The sequence below is a fragment of the Dendropsophus ebraccatus genome, chromosome 2, assembly GCF_027789765.1.
Source record: "Dendropsophus ebraccatus isolate aDenEbr1 chromosome 2, aDenEbr1.pat, whole genome shotgun sequence".
Lineage (NCBI taxonomy): Eukaryota > Metazoa > Chordata > Amphibia > Anura > Hylidae > Dendropsophus > Dendropsophus ebraccatus.
In genome coordinates this window covers 74,783,305-74,801,492 of record NC_091455.1, presented here as the reverse complement: position 1 = coordinate 74,801,492, position 18,188 = coordinate 74,783,305, and the positions used below count along the sequence as shown (strand labels likewise).

Sequence of the window (18,188 nt, the reverse complement as noted above, 5' to 3'; positions counted from 1 at the left end):
AATATACACTTACTATACATATACTATAATATACATATACTTACTACTGCATCAAGGTCTCACTTCCTGAATAAAATGGTGATGTCACAACCCGACTCCCAGAGCTTGTGTGGTGGCTGCTGGAGAGGATGATGGCAGTGTCCTCCCGGCACCCCTTGTACCTCAGTGTCCCGCGGTGCCCCTCTCCAGCAGCCACAGCCCGCACAGCCAATTCTCGGAGTTCCAGCAGGTCGTGACATCACCATGTTATCCAGGAAGTGAAGCCTTACTTCAGTAGTAAGTGCAGGGAAAAAAGCACTTAATGTGCCTTTCCCGTAATAAGTGTATATTGGTAATTTGTATAACTTTTGGGACGCAATACAATACTTTAATAAAAAATTTTTGCCGGACTTCTCCTTTAACATTGTATAGGACATTGGATGGACTTTTTAAGAACTATAAAGGTGCCCATCACTGTCTAGCACCAATATTTTAGTATCAGATCTGTCCTATAAGTTACAAGTTAGGTCCTCTATAGACTGGACTTTTTAGGGTAACATTACCCAGAGCACTCTGTGTTCGACGGCTTGACTGCTTTTCATAGTACATCTCTAGGTAAATGATGCACAGAACCAGCCTTCCACGTGATGTATAAGAAAACATGATTTCTCAGACCAGGTCAGCATTTTCCATTTCCCTATGCTGCCGTTTTACTGCTCAAATGGCCTGCGTAGGTCATTTCCACAGTGGATGGGAGTCTGAATGGTCATGTATTAATCTATGAAGCCCTTAAGCAGCAGGCTGCAATGCAGTTCTCAATTCTAGGGCCACATATTGTAGCTACTAAGTACAGACTACTGGGAACTCACCACAAAGCCTTCCATTTTGACAGTGCGCTGTCTCAGCCATCTAACCATCAGTGTGTGTGACCCTTGTCATTGTCACTCAGATGCTTAAGGATCTATTGAACAAAGCAATTATCATCCCTATTTGCCGATTATTGGCCATTTCGGCTGGTAATCGCTTTGTGTAATAAAAAGGCAACGATCAGCCGACATGCACAATGTTGGCTGATCGTTGTATTTCAATGTCTGTCAGCATGTTAAAAGACCAACAATCCATATAGTACAGATCTGCTGCTGTTCTGTGTAGTAGGAATGGCGGCAGCAGACCGCCGCTATCTTTTATGGGCTGCCTTGATGATTTAATGATCACCTGGTCAGCTCCCTCCCTGCTCTTACCTGCCTGTGTGTGTAATAGCACTGGTAGCCAGTGGAAAAATGAGGAGCAAGTGAGCGCTTGCTCCTGCTGATTGCCCTGTGTACTAGGGGCTTTACCCTTGAACACATTAGTTTTGCTGCCTAATATAATATGTCACAAGATTATCAATGTTCACTTCAGTTGTTAGTGGTTTTACAGCAGTTGAATATAAAATGACTGACTTATCTGCCATGCATGATTAATATACGAATTTTAATGACCCTTTTTATTGTTTCCTCAGCACCTCCAAGGTTCCTACCCATCTCTTCTACACCTCAGCCGGAGAGGCGGCAAACTCCACAGAGGCGTCACTCAATAGAAAAAGAGACACCTACCAATGTGCGGAACTTTCTTCCTCCATCCCGACAAAGCTCCAGATCTTTGGTAGGCAAACCTCATTCTACGACTTTTTCATATTTTTCCAGATGACATATACTATGATGCTGGGAATTTTGGGGCTGGGTTCACATGTAGCTTTAGGTCCAAAACACTGTGTTGGTTCTACTCCAAAATGAGAACCCTAAACAGACCAAAATACTATGAGTGAATCCAAGGCAAATTGTTTTAAAGGGCTATATAGTTTTAACATAAATCATGTCAAAAGACCTATGACCTTTTCAGTCACCACAATGCCTTGCGTTAGAAAATTTAGCAAATAATCAACTATTATAATACATAGAATATGTTTTTCCAGATAAAGTAGGGATATTATGTGATGCGGCACACTGGGGGTTGGACTACAGCCCCGATCCCACCCATCTACCAGTTGCCTCCTTACAAATATTCATCCAGCACTCAGCAGTAATGAGTGGCCGTAGGGATGTCACTGCAGAAATATTCATCAGGGGGCAGCAGGTGGGCAGAACTGGACCCCTTTGAATTTGGACTACATTTTACACACATTCATTTAATAAACCTGCTTCATTTTCCTGATATGCTGCTCTTTCCCCCCCATTGTTGACACTGTCTAGGTTACCGACAACTGTGCTCTAAATGCATTGGTGGGGGTTGGTGTTTATATATCTATAATGCAGATGTATAGAGATACAGTGTATGTATACTTTAATATATATATATATATATATATACCAGCCAGACCACTGCTTTTAGAGCAGAGTTGTGGTCGGTAACCTAGGCAACAAGCTGTCAACAATGGGAGGGAAAGAGCAGCATATTAGGAGAATTGACAAGTTTGCTAAATGATTTGTATTTGCAAAAATATTTAATTTAATGAGCCCTACAAGTTTAACTATATTAGTTTAGAAAGCATTACCCTTAAAAAAAACAACAACAAAAAAAAACCTTTAGATATTTTGTCACAAAGACATTTTCAACTTTTTCAAGATCAGAGTTTTCAGACTGCGACAGATCAGGAGAACAAGCAGGGAGAAGTACATGCTTAGCAAGTTCACTCTCAGCTTTGTGTCATGTGACCTGGACGGACTCTAAATGTACAGGAGCCATCCAGGTCTCATATACACAGCGGGTAGTGCAGGACAAAGCAGCATGGTTTTCACCATTGTATGACCCTTGTCGTCTTCTACTGATATGCTGCTCTTTCCCTCCCATTGTTGACAGCTTGTTGTCAAGGTTACCGACCACTGCTTTGCTGTAAAACCGGTGGTTGGTCTGAGGTAGATAGCTGTAATGTATGTTTAGGAGCATTTATCAAGCTGCTTTGATTATTATTGTGGTTCTTGACCCTTGCTCATAGTTGAATCCTCCCAGGGACAAAAAGTGGGGCATTGGCCATACTAAGATAAAAAATAATAATGCTGATATAATAAATATGTATGTGTAAAAAAAATTTTCTTTTCAAATAAAAATGCAGGTTTATTTCTAAAGCGTGGTCGGTTGCTTTGGGCACCAGGCCACAACCTTCACACCTGAGGTCATTATTAAAGCAGGAGTCTTATGATGCTTTGTTCTGTTCACATTATAACACATTATTTCTACAGAACAATATTAGAATCTTAAACAGTCCACACAATTTTGCATTTGTTGGATGTGAAGTACTTTAGCGCCCCCTAGTGTACATAGTATGTTGTCAGCACCACTTTCTTGTCACTGTAGGGCAATACAGTTGTGCGGTGTAGCCCTGTCTCTACACAGCCCATGAGGTCTAGCAGCAGACAACCTATAGCATCAGACACTTGGCACGGACAGTGAAATGAATGATGTGCTATGCTCATTTTACAAATAACCTGTTTAGTTATAGTTGATATTATTGTATGGCTTTATGTTATGTAGAATGACAACAGAGTAATTGATAAAATGAAATCTGGACATGCACTTGCTCATCTGGCTAAACAAAACAGTGAGATGTGAACAGGGCTAAGTATGTGAAAGCATGATGGCACGGAGCTGTGAGGTGTTTTCAGTGCTGATTCCGTTCACGTAACAATAAGCCTTGTGGCAATGATTCGATACTGACATATCACATACAGGACTGATGACCACAAGATGAAGTGGTCATTGGGGAATGTGTCCTTCACTCTCCTCCCTATTTATTATCCAGGTACCTAGGATAACCAGTTTCTTTCCAAGGATGGCTTTCCGACCATTTTCCACCATACACACAGCTTCTTTGTTGGGGTCTCATCCTTTTGAAGCAGCCATTTTTGGGGCGGCAGGGGCTATGTTTTATCTGTTTGAGAGAGCTTATGCCAGCAGATGGAAAGCCCCCCAGGTTTGCCTCTTTCATCTACAGTTTGGATCTGAATTGATCTCTTCCTCCTGGGTGGGAGCGGTAGTTAATCTGTGTGGCTTAACTCGCTGCAGCGTCCGCACCACCCTACCTAATGATTTTGCTGTGGGAATAAATCTGTATGTGATTTTTGTTTTCTTTTTTTCAATCATTTTAATAAGAAATTTGAAATCTTGTTGAGAAGGACAACAAACTGATAAAGCAACATCATCATGCTTATTTTATGAGCCTAAAAAGTAGATTAATGGGATTCTGACCTGACCCCAGTCAGGTATAAATGACTAAGAGAGGTTCAGTAAAAAGGGATGTTGCATAAGGTTTGAGTCGTCCTTGGTTGTTCTGATCTTTTCTTTTTGATTCAAATAAACATTAGCATTTTCTCACTAACAGACACTAGAATATTTGTTGTGTTAATACGCTAAATTTCCATTTAAATGACATATTCCTTCAATATAGCACCATATATAAAGCTTCTACTAATAACATGAGCATACTCATGTCCGATTGTTCTGCATTTAAATACCGGTGGCTGAAGAAGTTGGATACAGCCCTAAAGAGTTCAGGAAAACATGGATATAGCCATAGGCTGTTTTCCAGACAGCCTAAGGGCCCTATTACACCAACAGATAATCTGACAGATTTTTTTTGGAGCCAAAGCCAGGAATGAACTATAAACAGAACAGGTCATAAAGGAAAGACTAAAATTTCTCCTCTTTTCAAATTCATTTCAGACTTTGGCTTAAAAAATCTGTCAGATAATCTGTTGGTGTAATAGGGCCCTTAGGGCTGTATCCATCTTCAGCCACCGTTATACCAATGCCGAATGATTGGATTTGAGCATGCTTGAGTTTCGCTCATCTCTAATAATGACATATCAAGTTTCAGGTTATGAGACTTTATATGAAAACATACAACACACACTTAACTCCCCCTCCACATCGCACACTGAGCAATACACCTTAGTGTTGACAAAAGTGTTCGATTTGAACCAAAATTATGTCATTGGTGAAATTTAACAATTAACATCAATCTAACTGGGCAATAACTGACTTTTTTCTTCCAAAAAGAAGTTGGCCATTCAGCAAGTTATTGGGCAGTAGAAAAAAGATTGATAGTTTGCGAATCATTTTTTATTCTGAGAAAGTCTTTCAGAAAAGAATATTCTCAGAACGTTCCTAAAATATTCGCAAGAATCAAGAATATTCTCTTAATTTTCACAACATTCCCAAAAATGTTTTTTGATCATGTATGATCAGTTTAAGCAACTTTAACAGCCAATATGGACTAAAATGTGTATGGCTGGATGTCTGAAATGTTCATCTATCTAACGTGTATGGCCACCTGTATAGCCCCCCTTTTTTTTCTTTTAAGAGATCTGTGGGGTGTCTCAGCCCCCCGACCCCTATTGAGTAAAACTTCTGACCTGTGACTGTTACTTTTAAATGACAAAAAAATGTTAAAAAATTGTAATATAGCCTTTAAGATACTAAAATCTAGTAGGCCAAATAAAATTCACAGGTTCTCCCTACCAGCTAAGACATATAGTATGACACTGATTCTTTAGCTTTCTTTTATAGAGCATTGTCATAAAACGTAATCTTGTATTTCATTTAATCAATAAATTATATACAAATTTGCTTTGAAAAAAACTTACAGATTTTTTTTTTTAATATACTTGATTTTTTTTTTTCTTTTTGTGTATAATTTTCATATTTGTTGCAACAATCCTGACCTTGGCTTTCCAATTAAATTAACTGTAAAACAAATATATAGCAGTAGTAATAATAAACAAAATCATTAAGCATATTACAAATGATTTTCTTAGGCTAAATGACAGTTAATGTATACCTTCTTACAAATATGGTTTTTCCTGAAAGCAGGTTAGTCTCCAGGTCACGGATGTACCCAAAGGGGTATGTTTTCAAGTTTTTGAGTAATTTATTAGAAAACCAGGTGATATTTCACTGCTTATTAACTCTTATGGTGCTGGTTGTGATTTTGGTTTATGGTTCTCCCACCTGGCCTCCAGTAAGAGTTAATATCTACTATTTGGGAAGAATGAAGAATCTTCTAGGAGCTAAACATTAAAAAATGCTAATGTTTTCCTGGTGTTACCCATGTCAATTGTCTAATTTAAAGGCAGAAAAGGGAATACACATTTTGTGAATTATACAATTAAACAGAGTGCTCTCCACTTTAATATGATAAGTAAATATCGGTCCTGGTCTTTTTGTAGTGCAAGTTGTGTTGACCATAAAGCCATAAGGGTTGTCCCAAAGCTTTACTATTAGGGAGCCTGGGAAACAACTGTAACAACCCCGTCAGAGGTGTAATGGTGATGCTACAGAACACAGGAATCTATATTTATTGGTATTTTTTATGATCTGTGACAAATGCACTTTAGAGTAACCTGTCACAAACCATTGACACCCCCGATGACTGACATTCTGCCTTTAACGTGGACACTCAGTGATGATTTTGCCTGCTTGCTTTTTACAAGGAGATAAATTTATTCTGTGATGTGTTTGTTTTTTCTGTTTATAAGACACAGAATAATTTTTTTTTAATACCAAAATGATCTCCAGGGTATAAACATGGGCAGCCGATACTCAAACACCACAGAATAAGGATCTCCGCCTCTAATCGCTTACTAACACCCCTCTCTAACGTCTATGCCCTCTGTGTACTGTATATAACAAGATGATTTATTTCAAACAGAAATTGGTGACGTACACAAAAATGTGGTTGACCGTGTCTTTCTGTACGTTAAAATTAAACGTACTGAAAGAGTGAAACGGATTGAAAAACGCAGGCTGAGCTCAGCCTAAGACAATGTCTTGTTCCATTCCAAATCAGGCTTATTTTTACGTCGATTTTTTTATTTTTTATTATCTAGTCAGTACATATCTATATCTTCCTACTACTAACAGAGGTGCTTGGTTGATGGAATTCATAGTCTTAGTAGCTCTATGTTAGATATGCCTTGCTAATCCAATGTTTTCAATTTCAGGAGGAGTTTTGCTATCCTGTTGAATGTCTGGCTCTTACTGTGGAGGAAGTAATGCACATACGCCAAGTCTTAGTGAAAGCCGAGCTGGAGAAGTATCAGCAGTATAAAGATGTCTACACCGCCCTAAAGAAAGGAAAGGTAAGACTAAATTTGGAGATATATATTTTAGTGTCATAACAAGTGGTTTTGTTCTTATAAGCTTGGAGAGGTATTCAGAGGAAATTAAATTACAGGTAATCTTGTATTATAAAAATTAAAACTATTGTGTAATCCCAGTGTACTTACCTATCTCCTAGGAAGCTGTGCAGTGCTGTCTTTTTCACTTTGATGTCTTCCCTATTGCTCTACAGCAGGGATGAGGAACCTTCGGCCCTCCAGCTGTTACAAAACCACAATTACCATCATAGCTGGACAGCCAAAGTGAAGCTTTGGTTGTCCAGGCATGATAGCAATCATGCTCTGCTTACAGGCTCTGCTTACTACCGCTCCTTTTTGGCAGAGCATCACAGTTGATAAGGAGGGGGGAAATACAGTACTACACATCTACTGGGAGCATGATGAGTACACTGGAAATACACAAAGGCTTTAGTTTTTAATATTTTTCATTATATTTCACTATAAAACAACTTTGGGCGTTGGACCTATTTATCTGTAATTTTCGCTCTACAGAATTTCCTCTTTCAATATGTCTTGCAGGTTCCAAATTCTTTATAGGGCCTGCTATATAATTGTTTTTTGCCCTTCACAATGCTGGTGGTGTAGTTAGTATGGATTGATTTTTATCCACCTCAACGTTTTTTACTGATGACTCAAAATTTTCACAATGGTCCTCTCAGAACTTCCTCCTAAAAGTGACTTTGGTGCAATAGAAATAGCTTCTATTTCCAAAAGTGTATCTGATTCTGAATCTCGTATCATCTCATATTCGTAAATATCTAATGACCATTTAAAGGGGTTTTCCAGACACCATTGAAATGACTATTTCATCCCCTAAGCTCCAGGATGACAACTAGTAGTGTTATATCTACTGTATATTATTGTCATGGCTACAGTAATGCTATAGCCGTATTTTCCAGTGGTATAAGCCACAATGACATTTCCTGTATAGGAATATACTGTCTTGCGTTTATGTGCTCTGTTCTTCATAGGAGCAAGGTGTAACTGCAATGTTGTTGCCACACAATAGCAGTGGTAGACTGATGAGGAACTTTCACAGTTTGCATGTTTTTTCTAAATCCGGTTAATAAAGTATTCAACCACCGAGAGAGAAATTGGTATAGTAAAATTGCATCTTGTTTATTCAGTAAAGGCAATTTGTCAGGGCAAGGTATTTATAATAGCCAGCATAGAAATGTGAGTGTGCTGTTATGTTGCACTGAAATATTTATTCTTATTATAAATCACTGGGGCATTAATTAATGTTTCTGGCATGTTTAATGAAATGTTTACTACAAACCAGCCAACTTAGTAACTGGCCTTAGGAACAAAACTCCAAAGTAGTTTCCATCTGGCTCTTGGTATCTACCAAGTGCACAGATCACAAGCTGTCAATCTATCAATGGTAAAGCGCAGCTCTGTACAGTTGTAGTTACAGAGGATCTGTCAGCTCTCCTGTCTGTTTTTGATATTTATTTGCATCCCTATTAAATAACTCTGGAATATCTTTTCCTATAATTTAGAAAGTTGTGTTACTCCTTTGTTGTTCCCTCAAAAAATGTATAAGTAAATTTTACAATCATGGCGACTCCCGAACTGATGATACTCACTGAGGTACAGTAGTCTGAAATCTGAAGAGGTTCAGGCTGTTGCACTCTTCCTCCCCTTTGATTTACACATCCGCTCCTAACTGTTGATAAGCAGAGTAGGCTTTAGATGTTGCCTTTACATTAAGTCCTCTTTTTTTCTCTTCATAGCTTTGTTTGTGTTGTCGAACAAAAAGGTTTTCCCTATTTACATGGTCTTATACTTGTCAGTTCTGTAAAAGGTAAGTATGCCTTATAGTTTTTTGTTGTCTTGTGTTTATATAATTATGCTCATGCCTTACAATTCCGGGACAATTTAAATGGTTTCATAAAATGATCTGTGTGAATGATAAATTATATATAGGTGTTAATGATACATTATATAGAGCTTTGCATTAAGAGGATTAGAATTCTGTGCTTATGAGAGAAGGAATGTCATTATTAGTAATTGGAACATTTGGAATTCTCCAGACAATATGACTAAACTCCTGTTCATGTTTTGCTTTTACAGGCCTGTGTGTTCTCAGTGTTGCAAAAAGGTAAGATAGATATGTATACAGTATGCATCATACAAAATTACTAAGGCACTCTGCAAGCATTAAAAGGGTAGTGCGGTGCTACACTTTTATGCACTAAATAACACACATTACAAAGTTATACAACTTTGTAATGTGTGTTATTTAAGTGAATGGCCCCCTTCCCAGTGTTCCCCCAACCCAGAAGTGTGGTGCATTATACTTACATGATCACTGTCAACCCTGGCTGCCATCTTGGGCCGATCGCGTCATCTGAAGTAGGCTGGCCGGACCGCTCCAGCCCTCCCTCATGCCGCCCCCTCTTTGGCGAGTCATCATCTGCTCAGCCGCGGTTGGCTGAGCATAGTTATGCTTAGCCAATCGCGGCTGAGCAGCTGATGGCGCGCTGGAGGGGGGCCGGCATGAGGGCCGGCTGGAGTGGTCCGGCCAGCCTTCAGAAGATGACGCAATAAACCCAAGATGGCGGCCAGGGTCGACAGTAATTTGATGAGTATAATGCACCGCACTTCCGGGGTGGGGGGAACACTGGGAAGGGGGCCTTTTACTTAAATAACACACATGTGTTTTTTATATTTCCGACATTGGATCTTAAATACATATTTTATTATTTATTTATTTTTAATGACAGATGAGATTACCTTCCAAGCCATATTCTACGCTCCCTATATTCTCTCTGGGACCTTCTGCCTTGCAGAGAGGGGACAGCTTCCTGAGGCCTGACAAGCCTTCCACCAGTCATCACCGTCCCCTGCGTTCTTTACCTAAGTAAGTACTTACATTCTGCGGTTATAAAACAATATTGCATATTTGAGGAGAAAACACATTTAATGGTTTGTCCAATTTAATGTTTTGAAGGTATGTAAAAAATAGAGAGCGGTGGTGGCACTACTAGTTCCAGCAAATGTCAGGCTAAATATATAGCAGACAGCAAAAAATATCGGAGGTGCCAACTCAAAATACATAAATAGGCAACATCATGTTTATAAAGAAGGAAAAGAGTTGCATTCACAGAATAAAAAATCTTAATCTTTATTTCTCCACGATTAAAACGAAAAATTCAGGACAAAGTGCAGACAATGCATGAGCAGACGCCACAGAGGTGTTGGTGACAGACTATTTCACGCCCTCACAGCGCTTCTACGGACCACCCTCTTTCCACATCATCACGTTATTTAAATAATCCAGCTGGTGATGACGTCAAGCTCATGTGAAACATAATTAATTAATCACTAATTATATTTCACATGAGCTAGATGTCATCACCAGCTGGATTATTTAAGTAACGTGATGATTAGAGAGAGGTGAACTGTTTGGACTTTTGGTCCGAAAGCAGTTCGCTCTCTCGTCATGCCTGTGATCCCGGCCGCATAGTTGTGCTCCCGGGAATATGCGGCCAGGATATTCCAGGAAATTGATGTTGAATTCCCTGGATGTGGAAAGAAGGTGGTCCGTAGAAGCGATATCAGGATGTGAAACAGTCTGCTCATGCATTGTCTGCACTTTGTCTTGAATTTTTCCTTTTTATCATGGAGAAATAAAGATGACGATTTTTTAATCGGTGAGTGCAACTCTCTTCCTTTACAAACGTAATGTTTTGAAGCCCTTTATTAGGGTAGAAGACTTGACACCAAGGACCCTTGTATGTAACAGTTTCTGTCAAGGAAACACAAGGTGCAGGTTAATTTTTATAGAGTTAATCTAATATTGAGCATTATCCATTGCCCCTCCCCAGCCACACACCAGATAATCTAGAGACATGTGAGTGTGTTCCCTCACAGTTAGCTTGGTTTACAGAAGGAGGTTGTGTTTAGTAGTCCTCTGTATTGTTACCTGTACATGTATTGGTTGTAGCATTCATTTGTTGGTTTTGTATTTTAGGCTGGCCTCCAAGTCAAAATCTATTGACAAATCAGATGATGAGCTTCAGTTTCCAAAAGAGCTTATGGAGGATTGGAGCACCATGGAGGTGTGCGTGGACTGCAAAAAGTTTATCTCTGATATCATTAGCTCCAGTCGCCGTAGCTTGACGCTTGCTAACAAGAGGGCCCGCTTAAAACGGAAGACGCAGTCGTTTTACTTGTCATCAACTTCTGGGACTTCTGAATTTCGCCCCACAGAGAGAACGATAAATGAGATCTGACTCTCGTGCCTTTTAATCAGAATTTCATTTCCTTTTGTGTTTATGAATGATCAGTTGTTTTTTTTTCTTTGGTCTCCAGTTTTTTAATGGCTTGCGTAAACTTGACTTCTGCAGAATAGCACAAGACCCTTCTGCGTCAGCACTCCTGATGCAGCCTTTTGTTTGCACTGGATAAAAGCAACAATTGCCTTTATTAATTTGTCCATTTGTAATTAATCATTATTGCATGGAGATCGGAATGTTCTACCTGCATAAGAGGCCCATGAGGGTAAAGCTATAACCATTACCTCACAGACACTAGTACATATCCCGATGTTCTAATGAAACATTAGGTCTGTTTTCTGTTTTTCTTTACTCCATTGTGTCTTCAGTCATGGTTGTATTATGTAAAATTAGCTGTCGCCAAAATGACAATGAACGATGTCTTCACGCAGAGCTACTTGAGAGGAGTAGGATCTATGCGGAGATATTGAAGCTTCAGGTATTTTTATGTTTAATGAGATAGGGTACTAGTAACTTCAGTGATTTTCTCTCTTAGAAGCATAGAAGTCACTAGCTGGAGAACCATAGCACTTTTATTTCTTCCTCAGTGCCAAATGAAGTCTTCCCAGACCAAATGTCATTCTCTTACGTTAAAACTGATAGATCTTCATGCCGTTTTCTTTCCCCTGTTGACGTAGTAGATTGACGGACATTGGAGAAAATACATGAAATGGGGATCTGTTGCTTTTGGCAAAAAAATAGAAGCCACCTCTCTGTGCAGTTTTTTTTTTTTTTTTAATTTTAAGTACAGTGAGTAGCTTACTAGTGTACAGATACCTTATAGCAATATGGTAGCAAGTATGATACCTTTATGGGTACAATACGAAAACTGAACTGGTCCGAACCAGCTGCCAAATGGCTAATCACTTTTATAAGTCTTATTTTACGTCAGTGGGCTTAGTGGGTAAAATGTATATACATTAACTTTCCCAATTGGTACTTGTCAAGTGTTGGTATTTTCCATAAAAATATTTCCAGACTGTAGCAATATTACAGATTTCTCTTGGACATCTATCATTCTACTCTGTTAGTCTAGATAAGGGGTTATGTGCCTGTAAGTCTCACCTAATTGTAAATACTGAGCTGTACTGGAGCAGGTGAGAGTTACGGGTCCATCCCCGACTATGCTAGGGACAGCATTTACTATCAGGTTCTCATTCACAAGATTGAAAATCATCTTTGTAAATACTTGTATTATATTTAATAATAACTGGGGTATGCTCTTACTACAGGCGGGAAGATCAGAGACTTGAGGAGAGGTATATTTATATGTACATTGACTGTAATAATGTCCGTTTTAGCATCCTGTTAGTCATATTAGGAGTTGCTGCATTGATGACTGTTTTATGTTAAAGCTGCAGAATTATAGCTTATTTGTATTAATTTTATTTAAGGCATTTATTTTATAGTTGTAGAATCCATGTAAACACCATGTGGTGTGAGATGTAACCATTTGTGACCAGTGTTTATTTTGTTTTGTTTTTTTTTTTTTTTTCTATGTCCTTTTAGTCGGCTGACCATGAGGCGAAGCCGGCTGTGCTTTACTTCTGGTAGCCTACAAGGTGCGCATATCATTTGACAATTCCTTTGGCACTCCAGCAAGCCTGAACCAGTTAGAGTGCCAAAGGTTGCCCACCCTTGCCATGTGGTGACTCCAGCCTACATTGATTGTAGATGTACTGAACTCTTATCCTATGATGGATCTGTTCCCTGTTCTCTCTTTTTACCTCCCTGTACATTTCTCCACAGCTGCAACTGCACTGCTTCTGTGAGGACAATAAAAATGCCTTGAAATCAGACTGTGTACATGTCCTCTTTTGGAAGTGAGACTTTTAATAAAATCTTGTGTGATTTATTGTAATGTTTGGATACACTCCTAAAGTTCTGTGATTCTAAACAAGATTAGGATTAGAGATGAGCGAATCGCCCGTCTAAATGAAGCAATTTGATTGGCAAGCCATTTATCAGTCTGCTGTCTTTCAACTCTGTCCTGCTCCCTGCCGCTCCTCACCGAAGCCTGGAAAAGCTGGATCCAGTCCTGGGTAACATCTTCCAGTTTCCCAAAACTGGATCCAGCTTTTCCCGACACCCAGGGTGGCCACTTGCCAATCAAACAAAGCACTTTACTTACTTATTTGGATGGGCGATTCGCTCATCTTTAATTAGTCTTATTAAACCAATGGACTTGCATCGAATCTGAAATTTCAGCTTGAAAATGTAAAATCAAAAGCCGAAAATACTATGTCAGGTCTCTAGCGCCCGACACAATTATAGCTGTTCTAAGACTATTCTGCCAATGCTTAATTTCTATTAAAAAAATAAAACCTCAGCCCTTGTGCCGTGTACTAATGACTGATAAGCAGGTTAGAAGTATCTAACCTGCTGTTCTGTCCCTATAGCCCATGGGGCGCTGAGGATGAAGTCTCTTACCTTGATCCTCAGTGCTGTTTTCCTGTAGTTTATCACATATGCTAACTAGGTGGTTTGGTGCACTGGAGGCAGGACTACTGCCCTCAGAGCACTGATCTGCCCTGGCCAGACCTTTTAATGATCATTGGGACGGCACTCTGCAGTGATGTTACTTCGTCGCTCATCGCTGCAGAACAGTGGATGAATAGGCAGTCCAGCCATGGTGTATCAGTGCACTAATGATGGTCCTGCGCCAGAGCGTTTGATAGGCAAGACTGGCAAGATCGCTGCACTGAGGGTAGTCCCGCCCACCAGAACACCAAACCACCTTATTCGCATATACCCCCATATATTTGCGTAAAAAGCAGTAAAAGTCAAAAGATTTTAGGCAAATAAGTTTTTGGAGTAAAATTGGTGTTAATTTTGGAGCAAAGTCTACACACAAACCATTAATAAACTCTCTAGGGACAACATACATAATCATGCTCCACATACTATACTTTCAGGAATTCCCGAAACACAATAGGATACGATTGAACTGATTTATTTTTCATTTGCCTATGTACAGTTTTGCAGAAATATTGATCAAAAAAGCAAAATACAACAGGCTACCAGAAAATGACATTGACAGACATCTGAGGTATTTATCAAGATATCGTCATACTATGGCTACATTGACTCTATTGACTTCCATCATAGTGGGTCAACCCATCAATCCTGCCATCATATTTTCATAAAAAGTCACCCATGTAATCTTGAAGTCAGAAGAGTCTCTAATTTGCATAGAGATGAGGTGTATGTTTGGCTGAGCGGACAGTTCCTTAGGCCAAACAGGATCCCAGGAATTGCTGCACTGAGGGATCGGAGTGCAGACGATTATAGGTTTCTTTTTCCATCCACCTGGAAAGAATTATTTGTAAAAAAATAAAATAAAATACTCACTGGAAAGCCACTTGAAGCTACTGTGCTGGGACCATCTAATTTAGCTATTTCTGATGTATGTCCAGTATCTAATAGTGCAATTTTTTTTTTTTTATTTCTAATACCACAACTGGATAAAGTCAAAGTAGACAGTCAAAAATGCAATTTATCGTAGTAGCTCACGCTGCTTGATAAAGTTGCAAAGTTGGTGTGTCTTATGTTTAGAGCAAGTTGGCTTACTTGAAACTAAAATTTAGCTGTGTGGTGGTGATATAAAGTCATAACCTGTATTCTGCCAGTGATATTGTACAAAAAGTAATAAATTAGTGAAGAAAACAAAATTGTATAAAATGACTTATATAAAACAAAGGTAAGTGATCATGTATATAAAAGTTAAGATTTCTACATTTCAAGTGTTAAGTTGTTTTTCATTCACTCATATAAAATATTTGCTACTGAATATCCTCAATGGATAATTGAGAATACAGCTATCTTTTGGTGTCATTTAGCGATCTTCCATATAGCCTCATCTGCAAAAATTACAATTTATCATCAATTATTGAAAAAGGACAACTAAAACACACCAAGGGGAGCATACTACTGTACATACATGAACTCCGTTATAGCACAGTAAGCAATAAGCCTGTAAGCTCCCTCTAGTGGTGGCTCCAGGCAGCCAGAATTTGATTATTTTAACCTACATGTATAAGAAGAAAAATTGTTTTAGGGTGCCTTCACACACACCGGATTTGATGGTACAGATTTCATGCTGTGTTCAGTTATTTAGATCAAATCAGCTGCGGATCTGCAGCAGAAAATTCGCTGCGATACGGTGTGTTTGAAGCTACCCTTAAGCAGAAACCGAATGAGCCAGTGGTGGGGAGACACTACAAAACAGGGGCGGGTACCTGGCAGATGGTTCTGAGGTGCAATGCATGCTAGGATATGTAGTTTCCATGATGTAAAACTGGGAACATTTCTAAAAGTTTGAATCTGACGTGTGGCCAAGTGGGCCACAGCTGCACAGAACACATGTTCGTGTCATTATTTCACTTTATTTCTTAAAGGAATTTAGCTCACTTATTTAGCAGATAATTAAGGGTTAAGCTACCCTGAAATGCGCTGTGTACATGTGGATTGTGGATCTATGTTACAGTAGAGACAGAGTCTTTCATGCTAAGAAAAAGAATCAGATTATCATGCATTACACAATAGTAAAAATGGTGAATGTAGCAAACCATTGATTAAAGGCACACGCTAGCTACCCAGGAATGGCAGAAGCAAGTTCTCTGCAATTCTTTTGCCTATTGACAATACAATTTCCTTTCCATACTGGGAGAGCAGTCACCAAATATTTATTTTATTTATTGAATTACAGGTTTAGTGCTTTTAGAGTATGAATGGTTGTCCCTCGATGTACCAGGACGACCATTGTTAAGACCAGAACTCTATAGAAAGCTGGTAATTGGTTCTGAGCCTCCATAAAATCATCCCAAAATATGAAAAATAAGCAGATAAAATGGATAAAGTTCTTACATGCAACAGTTAGAAAGGGCTACTGGAGACTGTAAATTACTTTCTTTGTAGAGGACTGGTCTCAAGTTACGATGGTCCAGAAAGAACCATTGTATGTTGTAACCTTAGGCCATTGTAAATTTGTATTTGTATAATTACTTTATGAGTAAATCTGCTTTGCACGTTGCAATACAATATAGATTTTTTTCACAACAATTATAAGATTCGTCAAACAAATAAAAAACATGCATTATAAGGCCATGTTCACAAGAGGCAAGACAACGGCCGTTATTTGACAAGGTACTGCGTACCAGGCTGGATGAACATCACTTTATTTGAATTGGAATGTGGGTGCACTCGGGTGTGCCCGCACTCCAATTAGCTATAGAGCACAATGTAAAGTACGTCCAGGAGCTGTACTTTACACTGTGAGCACAGGTTGTTTTGTACAGCCACTGTCCACTGAAAAAAGATCTGTTCGTTATTTTGTGTGGCCACAGAGAACTATGGCCATACTATATACAGAGTGTATACACTACAGTCATGATTCCATACAATGTAATTGATCAATGTCATTAAACAATGGCCATTGTTGCAACCTGCAATAATGGCTGTTGTTTAATGCCAAAGTACAGATGGCTAATAGAGGGATAAAACAAATGATGCCTGTCTCTTAGCTGATGGCTGTTTGCAAAGTTCTAAAATTATATATATAACATGAGAATACCTCTTTTTTCCCACTTGGAGGTTTCCAAAGCAACAATGACAATGCTGCAATGAAACAAATGGCACTGTAGCCCCCTAACCTTAAAGTGATATACACTGAACACAAATAGTCTCTGTTCAAAGACTGCCACCAATAGATTTTCCTGTCACACATCAGAAGACCTTCAACGCAGTTTTTGAAGAAAAGTTGTGAGCGGCTTCAAATAAGAGAAAAAAATGAAAAGAAGGAGGAGACATTGGTCATTTTACAAATTTTTTATGTAGTCTTTGAAGCCAAAGCTGGGAGAAGAACAATTTTTCTATTATAATTTCTTTCTAAACTCCTACTTCTGACACTGGCTTTAGAAACTGAAGCAAAATGGCTAATGTTAAAGTCCCTCAAGGATTTTTTTCCACACAGTGAAAAAAAAAATTTGTAGTTTGTCTTTCAGTTTTTGTGAGCCAGAGGTGAAGTCAGAGCTGAATTCAGAGGAAATGAGAATATGAATCATGAAACTGCAAAGAGATATATAGGCTTTGGTCTTGCATAACAAATAAATAAATAAAAACATGTGAAGCCACTTTTGAACTTCAAAAATCTGCATCGGAATCTGCATGTGCATTTCCAGCCTACCGCTGATTTTACAGGAGCATAGTACGGTGATATTTTTGCTTCTGGACTATACCCACAAGTCCCAGACAGAAATTACAATTATGTGAAAGTGGTCTTAGGCTAAGTTCCCACACAGAAATTTGGGCCATATTTTGAGCTGCTTTTTTCTCATGCAGCTATGTTCCCACAAAGCTTTTTTTTTGTCCATTTTTTTCTAGCCAGTTCAACGTGAGCTGAGATGCAATTTTGGTGCTCAGGACAAAATTGACAATTAACTATTGTATTGCCCGACAAAAGTAATATAACATCTAAATATCTACTGTCTCTACTGCTTTCGGACGCATAGTGCTATATAATCTGCACTTACCGTGACTAGAAGTCTCACAAGACATAGGAAGTGGGGGCAGGGGTAAGTCGGCCTCCTAGCCTCTTACATGCCCCGATGCTAAGACCACACCCACCAAGCTTACGTCACACTGAACGCATCATGGACCCGAGATGGTGCTCGATCCTAGCCAGCGAGACATGAAAAAAGGATTTTCCTATGGTTTACAAGACTTCCAGTCGCTGTAAGTTTAGAAAATATAGCACTATGAATCCTATGCATTA

General features: G+C 39.0%; 1 protein-coding gene across 5 annotated transcripts in view; it reads left to right on the top strand.

Annotated features, from left to right (window-relative positions):
- SPIRE1 (spire type actin nucleation factor 1) overlaps window positions 1-13,213 on the top strand; it is a 117,111-nt gene extending 103,898 nt beyond the window's left edge. The window contains exons 11-18 of one of the 5 annotated variants that reach the window (XM_069957798.1): window positions 1,481-1,623; window positions 3,758-3,928; window positions 5,827-5,859; window positions 6,957-7,094; window positions 8,870-8,940; window positions 9,210-9,237; window positions 9,863-9,999; window positions 11,113-13,213. In XM_069957798.1, the coding sequence (XP_069813899.1) occupies window positions 1,481-1,623; window positions 3,758-3,928; window positions 5,827-5,859; window positions 6,957-7,094; window positions 8,870-8,940; window positions 9,210-9,237; window positions 9,863-9,999; window positions 11,113-11,374 (983 nt within the window). In that variant the 3' untranslated portion in view covers window positions 11,375-13,213. Of the gene's footprint in view, window positions 1-1,480; window positions 1,624-3,757; window positions 3,929-5,823; window positions 5,860-6,956; window positions 7,095-8,869; window positions 8,941-9,209; window positions 9,238-9,862; window positions 10,000-11,112 lie in introns of all 5 variants that reach the window. The other 4 variants (XM_069957797.1, XM_069957800.1, XM_069957799.1 and 1 more) reach the window with 4 other exon arrangements.
- The last annotated feature ends 4,975 nt before the right edge of the window (window positions 13,214-18,188 follow it).